Below are 11,231 nucleotides of genomic sequence, written 5' to 3'. Positions count from 1 at the left end.
TGGTCCATTTGCGGCTCTGCGGGGCCAGTCGAGGAGTGCTGGACCACCCTGCTGGTGCTGGAAGCTCCAGACTCACTGACTGGTTCTGACTGACCGACAACTGAGCATCTGGCCCGAAGGTAAGTTCCAAATGTTAAATTCTGAATAAACCGGATGTGATAAAAATCAACTTTTTGTGATCAACCGGTTTTCTGATGCGCCTCCGAGGATTGTTGGAACTATTGTTATTATTTTAAACCTTTAATATCGGTTTACTCTTATTTGTCATTTTATCTCTAAATCTTTTTATAAATGATTCTATTTTATTTATTTTGAATTTACATTTATTTAAACTTAGATTTAGATTAGACATATATATTAGACATTTAGATATATATAACTTTTACTTTGACACACACACACACACACACATATATATATATATATATATATATACCCTAGCAATATTTTCTGATTTATGGAACAACTAAATAATTATGTAAAAAAAAATCTTGATTTTAAAAAGCCTTTATGACCAGCAAGGAAAGTAAACCTGCTCTAAAATCCCAATATTTAATTGGCTCGTTCAACTTGCTGGGCGCCTTAACCAGCATCCTGATACAATACGGTGAAGGTTGTCAGACAGTTGTAGACAGTCCAGACTCGGGTGTACTGTTGCCTTCAGGACATTAGATCCATCATCTGGAGGCAATGTAAGAGGTTACTTAACACTTTGCATGTTCAAGAGGTTAAAGGCAGAAAGAGCTTGTTTCATAATTCTGATTTAACAAACCAGCATTAGTCACATTTCTCACATTTCCAGTGACTGTCTCCATCAGACCCTCCCATCGACCTGTCCTGACCCTCCGCGTATCTGTCAGTCCGCCTTAAAGATCCCTGAAGATGGAGAAGTACGAGAAGATTGGGAAGATCGGCGAGGGCTCCTACGGTGTTGTGTTCAAGTGCAGGAACAGAGACACGGGCCAGATCGTCGCCATCAAGAAGTTCGTGGAGTCCGAAGACGATCCCGTCATCAAAAAGATCGCGCTGAGGGAGATCCGGATGCTGAAGGTTCACATTCTCCAATACATCCAACTTTGGTTTATGAAGATAAACTTTTGAGACTGACAGTTTGGAAAAGAACATAATTACATTCAAATAGCAACAAATAGGCACAATTTTGAACATTAAACATCATTTGAACCTTTCACGTATGAACAGAAGCTCCTGTCAATCAAACTGCTGCGATGGAGACGGAGGCTAATTGATGCTCCTTGTCCATTGTTGCTCCTCTTGGTGCAGCCAGCAGGAGCGAACAGCGGGAGATGGGACGGGAAGCACTTTTGTAGCTGATAAAAACGTCATTTAAAGGGGCAACATTTTAAAAAGAGGCTGAGACGTGAACCAATCCAATAAAAGGAGCATCCTGCCGAGGGTGATGTTCATGACTCTTCAGTCCCCCGTCCCAGATCCTTGATTTATTTTGCTATCAAAGGTGCAACAATGAATCAGTCAGTTAATTAGTCATGCTGTGTGTGTGTGTGTGTGTGGGGGGGGGGGGGGGGGGGCTGGACACCAGAGGCTCATAAATATGGCATGATTCGAACCCGTCGTCAGGGGCAACTGCATGTTTATGACTAGCTGTCAGACAATACGCCACCCTGAAGCTGTGAGCCAAGACGCTGCTGTTTCTCCTGGTTGCAGCAACTGAAACACGCCAACCTGGTGAATCTGATCGAGGTGTTCCGCCGCAAACGGAAGCTTCACCTGGTGTTCGAGTACTGCGACCACACGGTCCTCAACGAGCTGGACCGCCATCCCAGAGGGTGAGTGTGGACCGGGTCAACGGGACAAACGCGCGTTTAAAGCGGCCGTTCTGTTTAGGTCAGCGTGGCGAGACGCTGGATCCAAGATGGCGGCGCTTGTTCAGAGACGTCCGCGGCCTCACATGTCAGCCTGAAGCAGCAAACTTGCCATTTTCTTTGATTTTAAAGCTGCTGCTGATGAAACCAGACGGTTGTCTGCAGAAAAACTAACAAAGCAAAACAAAAACATTGAAATAATCCATAAAAACCCAAGTTTAGGGCGAAACTGAATCACGGCTAATGAAATAAGAAGGAATAACTCCTTATATGCTGATTATTGGGGGGAACTATCCTTCATAATAGAATCATCAGAATAAATATGCTCTAAAGGACCTATTTCTGGATTACTTGGAGTGAGTACACAGCTCAGTGGACTGAGCGGAGATAAATGGCGATACAGAGAGCATAAATCCCGCCTCTGTGTACTCGCTATTATCTCTGCCTCCCTCCCATCACACACTCCACCACCCGCTTTGTTGGGCTCGGGCCGGCACGGCGCTCGTCTCCGGGGACGCTGACCCCGCTCATTGCGGAATGTTTACAGTGATGCTCTCCCAGAAGGCTTTGCTGACCGGCCTCGGCCACATTTTACAAGGAGTGTTTTGGCCGTCCGAGGCCTCCCACACAAAGAAGACAGGCGAGGAGGAGGGCGGGGGGGGGTGGAGGCGGTTATTAACTGCTGCTCACAAAGTTTCCTTTAGGTATTTCCTCGGCAACGCCGATCGACGACGGTTCCCCCTAAACAACAAGAGACACCGTGGAACATCGAGGCCTGAACGTCTCAATGCTACATGAGCTACATGATACAAAACCACCAGTTAAATGTTTTTAATTGCCAGTAATTAAAGTCGTAACGGACTGTTTACGCTGATATCTTTAAAGAGTCAGTAGTTTTAGCAGCAGTGATGTATTTAGTCAAAATAACTTTTTGCATCTGGTCCGGTTTGCAGGGTTCCAGAGCCGCTGGTCAGGAGTATAACCTGGCAGACTCTTCAAGCTGTCAACTTCTGTCACAAACAGAGTGTAAGTGGCTCATTCTGACTCTGGGTTCCTCGCGGCTCTGCCTTCCTCCAGCTCTCCTCTCATTTTATGGCTCAGTTCTTCTTTGTATTTTTTTTTTTTTTTGCTTTAACAAGAATTCCTCCCCCTCGGCTGTCCAGCAGTTAATGTGTCACCTAGACACAACGAATGCTACCAGGCCACCGTTTAATAGGGCGGCCTGGTCCAGAAAACACAGCGCCGCTGCTTGATTTTACTGTCTGCATCTTGAGGATCTGGTGTTTTCCGTGCGATGATTCCATTTTCCCTGGTCTTTTCTTCAGTGCATCCATCGAGACGTCAAACCTGAAAACATTCTCATCACCAAACAGCAGGTCATCAAACTCTGCGACTTCGGCTTTGCCAGGATTCTCAGTAAGAATGTAGCTCCTCCTGACACTGCCCCCTGCTGGACACCCACTTCCATAACACTGGAGACGACTTTTTAATTTGAAACTGAAAAGACTGAATATTTTTTTGAAAGGGGAAGGTGAAACTAACTCCACCCTCCTGAGAAACACGTGACACTTCTCTTCCTGCGTCCTCAGCTGGACCATCTGACTATTACACGGACTATGTGGCGACCCGCTGGTATCGGGCCCCCGAGCTGCTGGTGGGGGACACTCAGTACGGTCCTCCGGTGGACGTGTGGGCCATCGGCTGTGTGTTCGCAGAGCTGCTGTCAGGGATCCCGCTGTGGCCCGGGAAGTCGGACATGGACCAGCTGTACCTGATCAGAAAGACTCTGGGTGGGAGCAGCCGTTCTGATGAACGAGGGCAGGTGTGGATTTCTGATGAAGGCGGAATGATTTGTTGTTTTATGTTGTCGTCGGCAGGAGATCTGATCCCTCGGCATCAGCAGGTCTTCAGCAACAACCAGTTCTTCTGTGGCGTCTCAATCCCAGAACCACAGGAGATGGTGAGACCGGGCAGCTGCTTCATCCTCCTCATCCTCAGCTGCTGTTCTATGCAAAAATACAGTTGAACTTTTCTCTTTTCTTCCTCCAGGACCCTCTGGAGCAGAAATATCCAAATGTCTCAGTCCAGGCTCTGAGTCTCATGAAGGTAAAGATCACAAAAATCCATTTCCAGATTATGGAAATGGATGAGGTACAAATGCTACCGTTCTGCGGCTGCTGTTGTTTTGACGGTTTCCATGGTTTCCAACGTTCAGGGTTGTCTGAGGATGGACCCGTCAGAGCGGCTGACCTGCGAGCAGCTGTTGCTGCACCCGTACTTCGACAGCCTGAGGGAAAAGAGCGAGAGCAGCTCTCGGGAGCAGGACCGCAGCAGGAGGACGCGCTTCCCTCGGAAACACCATCCTCCCGGGGTAAAATAACCTGCTGTCACACACGATATTCAACAGTATTACCTCCAGAAGCCACACAACTACCCCTGTTTCTATAACAGGGGTGAGCACGCATCCATCAAACACTCCTCAATACTCCTAAAGTTTACCCTCCACAGTTATCCCAGCCGTTCCTGACCCTTTTCCCTTTGTTCCCAGTATCTCCCCCAGCTGACCAGCAGCAGCATCTTCCCCGCTGTGGACAACAAGAGGTACTACAACCTGCGGAAGTTCAACTACCACCTCCCCAACATCTAAAGCCGAACGTGAGGAATTTTCTGCTCCGCTCAGGATCTCCAGCCCAGGAGGATGGACCACTGGTTCAGTCTATGCACTGTTCGCCAACGCGCAGCCACGCTGGTCCCCGTGTTCCCAGTAATCCCAGTAGGTCTTGTAGATTTCCTGTAGATGCACAAAGACAAAGAGTGAAGCGTCGCTCTGCTCGTACGGGACCGGAGGTCGCGCCATCACGTAGTGCCTCGCCTGGGTTGCCAAACGTAGTTTTTGTATGACGGCGGACTCTGGAGGAGTCCCGTGTTTTAGCCAGTGACTCCAGTATGAGATAGTCACTAAGTTATAATAACGGTTGACGGTTTTGTCTGAAAATATTCATTAGCATCACAATGTAAACAATTCCACCGACTGGAACTATGGTGCTAATAACTTTCCAATATCGCACAAATGCCAAATTTGTCTTTGGAGAACAGATGTAAAAATGTCCCGTTGTGCTCACATATATGCTGAAACTGTAATAAACACTTTATTCTACCAAGAGTTTATAATTTGAGGCGTAACTGACTTGATTTCCTTTTTCTGCTATTAACTAAGTTTGTTTCTTTTGGAATTTGTCCTTATTTTACTCACAATTAATCAAAAAGATTTATATTCATGATGAAATTTCCTTTTCCCTCAGCTACAGTATCATATATACTAAGGATTTGGGAAATGCTGCAACGATAACTTGTTGTTTTCACACTCTTTTATTGAACAAAGATCTTAATTGAACATTTAGGTGAAGGATGAAACATGCTGGAACGGTCATTCAGGCAGTTTTCAACTGAAAACCAGTCAGTCCAGGTCCAGCGACACGTCCAGCCGTGGCAGCGCCGTCTGCAGCCGTGTGACCATCGTCTGCTTGTCGGTGATCCCCGGGAGGTCGCTGAGGAACAGGTTCTCCAGGTTCCTGCGTGGGAGACACAGACAGTGACTGTTCCTGACCGTCTGGATCACAGAATCAGCCGTTCAGCCACTGAACTGACCTGAGCCGGTGCAGCGAGATGATGCCTTTATCTGTGACGTTCCCACACGACACCACCTCCATGGTGACCACGCTCTCCTGGAGACTCTCGACGGAGCTCAACCTCTCCAGACACGCGTCCTCGATGTAGATACACTTGTTAAACTTGATCTCCTCCACATGTTTTAAACCATCTGGCAGCAAATGAGCAGAAAGGAGAAGAAGAGAGGTTTAGAATGATCTGCGGCTTCGTGGCACGGGCAGAAATCCGTTGAGAAAGAAGAGTATTAAAATCTGTTGGAAGAAAATAGAAGAATCCACACAAAAAATGACACATTTGCCAGATGGGTCACTGACCTAAATAGTCAAATCCTCTGTACATGATGCACGACTCAGTTGCATCAATAGCCTGGATCTTGTATTTGCCCAGGGGGCCAACGGGCAGCCCGTTGTAGTCGTGATGAAATCGTTCAAACCCTTGAAACTTGACTTTGGCCCCACATCTCAGCAGCCACTCTGAGGCAGCTCGGTCAGGGCCCACAGCTTTGATCCTCTCATAGTCCACCCTGACAAACCAGCAACACCAGCATCAGGACGACGTAATGCGGCGTAATCTGGACGCTTAGAAGCGCGTCCTTATCCCTCATTTAAGAATAATAACAGCGAGCTCTCACTTGTTGAAGACTGCGTTGAGCCAACCCCAGAAGTGTCTCCTGTTCCACCCTCTCGAACCCACAGCTGACGTCACTGCCGAAAATAAATATCTCATACCTGCGCAAAAATAAAATAGAGATATCCTTAAATGCTTGTATATTTTAAGGCTGCAATTCCATTGACACGCTGGGTTAAAGCAGGATTCTCCCCGGTCATCGAAGCGACCTGTTTACATTCCGGGGACGGCCATTGTTGTCGGGCGCGGCGTGATGACGTCAGAGGCAACGTGCCTCGTGATTGGCCGAACGCCTCATCGCGCTTCCATTGGACGTCGGGTCCGTCCGTGGACGGGGAGTGAGCTTACGGAGAGTCACCGGGAGGAGGAAAAGCAAACAGAAGTCGGCAAGATTTTGTGACAGTTGCACGATGCAGTCGGCCCAGTAACCGCAATGATCCGGACGCTGAGCGGAGCGTGTTTCCGGGCTGCCGGGCCAGCGCAGCCCAGACTGCTGAAGGCCTCCCCGAGCAGGCAGCTGCACAGGTAGGAGCGACCTTAAGAGGCTACCGCTAACTTCCGTGGCGCTGGCTGAGGGAACTTCCCAGAACTGTCATCTTCTGCACCAGACAGACAAAGACAGGCGAAGGGCAGAGACCAAAGTCGAGTCCAAGTGCGAGAAGGAACTTTTTAATCGAGGCCAGACGTCGCCAAGGACACACGAGCAGATCCACATTTCACCTGCACTTGGTGCACGAACCGCTTCATATTTTGCCCACGCAAAATATTTACATGTCCACAATTATGCATGTGCCGTTCCAGATTTGTGCACAAGGGACTTGTAGACATATTTTTATACATAAAGGAAGTAATTATTCTTTTGTTGTTTGTTTTAAACTGTTGCGTAACAGGCCGGCTCTATAATGCACCTCTGGAGATGCATGCAGTCCACATGTGTTTCACATTAAAGCCATAAAGTTCCTAGCGGGGCTGCAACTAGACTTTTTTTTAAAAATTAAAACAGGTTTTTTGGGTAGTAAAAGTTCCCCAAAAAATGGAAGACACAAATGTAAATATGCTGTAAATACTGCTGTAGCCTGTAACACGAATGTTTTAACTCATCTGAACAAATATCTTTAAATTGTGCAGAAGACGGCAGACCTCTTGAGCAAACCTATAATCTGTGCGTTTAGAACAACTATAGTAAGTTTATGTCGTTCGGCCCATCTGTCCAGCAGTTGAGTTTTGGCACCGTTGTAAGGAATGAGGGGCCATGTGTGGGGGGTGAGGCCTTACATAACACTTCCTCCCCAGCCTGCTTAAAGTAAACCGTGATATCTAAGCGTTTTAAGATCACATCATTGATAGTGAGGAGTGAATCACATTTCTCTTCGTTCCTAATTGGATTATTTAAGGGACTGATTGGCCCTGTTGGGTGGAGCTGCCTTTCTCTGGGACATTTGCTCAAGTGGTCCCTTTAGTTACAGATGCTCCAGATAAGCTGTGAATATATCGGTTCCTCCCCGCGTCTGCCTTATTTAACTACGCCTTCTAGATGTCGAACCAGGGTTCAGTGCCAAAGAATTCCAAATATTCTTCCTGGTTTGAAAACGGGGCGCTTCGATTCCCGCGCAGACCCTCATGTGATTTGATGTTCTGGATATGCTTCTTTGGCCTCTGACTCCGCCCACAAGAGAACAATCGGCGGTCGCTTACATGCTAAAATGGAGGTTTTTGTTCTCTTTAGACAGAAGTGGCCTGTGGGTGCTGACGCTGGTCATTTTTTAAAAATATAGATCCATCTCAAAGGTCCAGCCGTTGCAGCCGTGACCAGCAGGACGTTGACCCGCCGACCTACATTTTTCTGTTGTACTCGCAGTGTTTTGCAACACATCGATGTGGCCGTTATCAGGCGAACGTCTTCATTTGTTGACAGCGTGTAACCTGACCTTTGACCTGCGTTTCAGCACATACGATGTGGCGGTGGTGGGAGGCGGCATCGTGGGTCTGGCCACGGCCAGGGAGCTCCTCCTGCGGCACCCCTCGCTCAGCTTCATCCTGCTGGAGAAGGAAAAGGAGCTCGGTGGGTTCGAGATGTTTGAGGAGGGAGCAGCAACAAAATGTTGAGACTGTCATTAAAACCACACGTCTAGACAGTGAAAGTATAGCAACTTTATGGCTGAATGGATCCATTTTCTGTGATGCTGCTGGAGACGGAGCTTGATGATTCTTCTTATTAGCCTCCGCCAGCCAAGGGTTGGATGTTTCAGTTCTTCTTCTGCTGTTTGAACATAAATAACCCGTACACTCAGTACCCTCAGCTCTATTTGAGTCCTTTCTTTCAGCCAGGCTTTTAAATTCGGAGTGTTTTATATTCTGATGTCCAACTTCTCTGTCACTGGGCAGCTGTGCACCAGAGTGGCCACAACAGCGGAGTCATTCACAGCGGGATCTACTACACGCCCGGCTCCCTGAAGGCCCGTCTGTGTGTGCGAGGAGCCACTTTAGCCTACGAGTACTGCGACAAGAAAGGACTCCCTTACAAGAGATGTGGAAAGGTCCGACTCAGGCCCAGAATACGGACTTCCAGTGAATGATGTGCTTGGTGTTCCGGTTTCTGCCGCCACTGATCCGCGTGTCTCCGCACCCGCAGCTCATCGTGGCCGTGGAGCAGGAGGAGATCCCCCGGCTGAAAGCGCTGTACGAGCGCGGCATGCAGAACAACGTCCGCGACCTCAGCATCATCGACGCCAAGGAGATCCGAGAGCGCGAGCCGTACTGCAGGGTGAGGGGCCGGGATGCTGGGCGGAGACGAGGGCGGCTGCGGGAGCCTAAATCCTCTCGTCCTTACAGGGAATAATGGCCTTGGACTCCCCCTACACTGGCATCGTGGACTGGAGGGTGGTGGCGCTCCAGTACGGCAAAGACTTCGTGGAGGCCGGCGGCGAGGTGGTGACGGACTGTGAGGTCAACGACATATCCGTGTCCAACGAGAGTCCGGCCGGGAGCGCCGAAGGTAACGAATGCCTCATTACATCTATTAACAGCACATTTGAAGCCCCCTTTGAAATGCGTCACGTTTTTTAACCTGCAGGAATGAAATATCCGATTGAAATCAGAGACAAGAAGGTAAAAATGGCAGCTTGTGTTCACCTGCTTGGCGTGATCTCACAGGCTCTGCTTGTATCAACAGGGCAACAAGGTGCGGTGCCGGTACGTCCTGACGTGTGGAGGCCTGTACTCGGACCGCCTCTCACAGATTTCCGGGTGCAGCCGGGAGCCGAGAATCGTCCCCTTCAGAGGAGACTATCTGGTCCTGAAGCCGGAGAAACATTATCTGGTCAAAGGAAACATCTACCCCGTGGGTGAAATCACCGTTTCTAGCTAAAAACCTGGATTGTTGATGATTGTCAGGTCTAAACACTCACAATTCAAACAGGAAGAACAGATCTGATGCATTTTTAACCCTGTTTTCTGAGTCTGGCGGTAGGATGAGGTTAAAGCATAGGCTCCGCCCACCAGTGTTATTTTAGATGGGACTCATCATCCGTGCAGCAGACGCACGTCATAATTAACACGCCCGCTCCTTCCCTTTCACACCCAGGTTCCTGACCCGCGATTCCCATTCCTCGGAGTCCATTTCACCCCGAGGATGGATGGGAGCGTTTGGCTCGGCCCCAACGCCGTCCTGGCCTTCAAAAGGGAGGGTTACAGAGTCTACGACTTCAACGTGCGGGACTTCGCCGACGCGATGTCCTTCAGGTACCCGAGGCTTTTCCTCTGTGAGCGGCTGTCTGAAGGCCGCCGCTGACGTCTCGCCTCCTTTTAATCCAGGGGCCTCCAGAAGCTGGTCCTCAGGAACGTCGCCTACGGGATCGGAGAGATGTATCGAGGGATTTTCACCAGCGCGCAGGTCAAGCTCCTGCAGAAGTACATTCCTGAAATCTCGCCCAGCGACGTCCTCAGGTGAGGCGTCGCGTCTTTGCCTGTTCCGCGTTATGGGAACGTTGTTTTTAATGGGAACGTTAATTTGGGAGGACAGAATTCCAGGTGGTTAATCCCTCCGCCGTTGTCTCCTCCACAGGGGTCCGTCGGGGGTCCGAGCTCAGGCGCTCGACCGCGCCGGAAACCTGGTGGACGACTTCGTCTTCGACGGCGGCGTCGGGGAGGTCGGCAGCCGGGTGCTCCACGTGCGCAACGCCCCCTCGCCGGCGGCCACCTCCTCGCTCGCCATTGCTGAAATGATCGCGGATGAGGTGGAGAGTCGCTTCGCCCTGTAGGAAGAGAAGCGAAGCAGAGATTTGAGCCACTACCTCATCACCACTGTCCTTTAATTCCCAATCTCAAGCCTTAATCTCACTCACGCCACGTAAAAAGAGCCTTGGTCGCGCTACACGGTGACCACATCTAAAATAAAATATATATCGACTTTTTTATATATGGGATTTCTCTCATTTTAGCAAATATACTCCAAAAAAATAATTTATCAATGAATTTTAACGGTGAACTGTGAGTGAAATATAAATACAGAAGTGTGGATGAAGGATGCTGCACACACCAAAATATAGTTGGTGTGTGTGTTTTATTGTTTCGGGCAGTTTACCATCGAATTTACGAGCATCTCAACACACTTGTGCTCATATTTACTTGTGTATGTTTCCACTATGATGCAGAAGATCGACATATCAGGATCTGCCATTATCATCTAAACTGTCACTTATATCATCTCATTTGTGGACAAATGAAAGTCAAAAGGCATCTATGAACATATAATTGTTGGCGCTTGTTGATGTATCGTCCTTTTTATATCTTATTCCGAGGTACTAAGTGAAGAATTGTGGTTGAATTAAAAATGGAACCTGTTGGTACACAAGGTGGCAGCAGCGCGACGGACAACCTGAGGTTTAATGGACGCGCAAATATTAAAATCTACCGCAAAATGCCACGAAAACCACTTAATCCTGCGTGACTGTTTGTCTGCGCAATTGCGCAAAATTAAAACGCATGTACGCGCACACGTGCATCCAATAAAACGCATTTTTTTGGAATGCCTGCGCTGCTTTTTTGTGAACACGTCTGTCGGATAAGAAAAGTCAATAATTGGGGGCTAAATTC

General features: G+C 48.5%; 3 protein-coding genes across 4 annotated transcripts; 2 read left to right on the top strand and 1 right to left on the bottom strand.

The window, feature by feature from the left end:
- cdkl1 (cyclin dependent kinase like 1 (CDC2 related kinase)) lies at positions 1–5,007 on the top strand. 2 transcript variants are annotated; one of them, XM_003962334.3, is made up of 10 exons: positions 1–119; positions 819–1,050; positions 1,684–1,805; positions 2,795–2,867; positions 3,167–3,257; positions 3,431–3,631; positions 3,719–3,801; positions 3,891–3,947; positions 4,057–4,212; positions 4,390–5,007. In XM_003962334.3, the coding sequence occupies exons 2-10, from the start codon at positions 883–885 to the stop codon at positions 4,486–4,488; spliced, it is 1,050 nt and encodes a 349-aa protein (XP_003962383.1). In that variant the 5' UTR covers positions 1–119; positions 819–882; the 3' UTR covers positions 4,489–5,007. The 2 variants fall into 2 exon arrangements, with proteins under 2 accessions (XP_003962383.1, XP_029685803.1); XM_029829943.1 differs by having other exon boundaries at positions 14–119; positions 861–1,050.
- Positions 5,008–5,194: 187 nt separating this feature from the next.
- On the bottom strand, positions 5,195–6,389 carry dmac2l (distal membrane arm assembly component 2 like). The gene is made up of 4 exons (XM_003962335.3): positions 6,142–6,389; positions 5,825–6,033; positions 5,490–5,661; positions 5,195–5,413 (listed from the first exon to the last, which is right to left on the bottom strand). The coding sequence occupies exons 1-4, from the start codon at positions 6,234–6,236 to the stop codon at positions 5,299–5,301; spliced, it is 591 nt and encodes a 196-aa protein (XP_003962384.1). The 5' UTR covers positions 6,237–6,389; the 3' UTR covers positions 5,195–5,298.
- A 75-nt stretch (positions 6,390–6,464) lies between these two features.
- On the top strand, positions 6,465–11,167 carry l2hgdh (L-2-hydroxyglutarate dehydrogenase). The gene is made up of 10 exons (XM_003962361.3): positions 6,465–6,662; positions 8,084–8,199; positions 8,523–8,674; positions 8,770–8,901; positions 8,970–9,132; positions 9,211–9,245; positions 9,310–9,477; positions 9,721–9,878; positions 9,951–10,082; positions 10,201–11,167. Exons 1-10 carry the CDS (start codon positions 6,571–6,573, stop codon positions 10,394–10,396), a joined length of 1,344 nt encoding a protein of 447 aa, XP_003962410.1. The 5' UTR covers positions 6,465–6,570; the 3' UTR covers positions 10,397–11,167.
- Positions 11,168–11,231: the final 64 nt, after the last annotated feature.

Source organism: Takifugu rubripes, chromosome 2 (genome assembly GCF_901000725.2).
Source record: "Takifugu rubripes chromosome 2, fTakRub1.2, whole genome shotgun sequence".
NCBI lineage: Eukaryota > Metazoa > Chordata > Actinopteri > Tetraodontiformes > Tetraodontidae > Takifugu > Takifugu rubripes.
The sequence above is the reverse complement of the archived record's forward strand: the minus strand, read 5'-3'. Positions and strand labels throughout refer to the sequence as shown.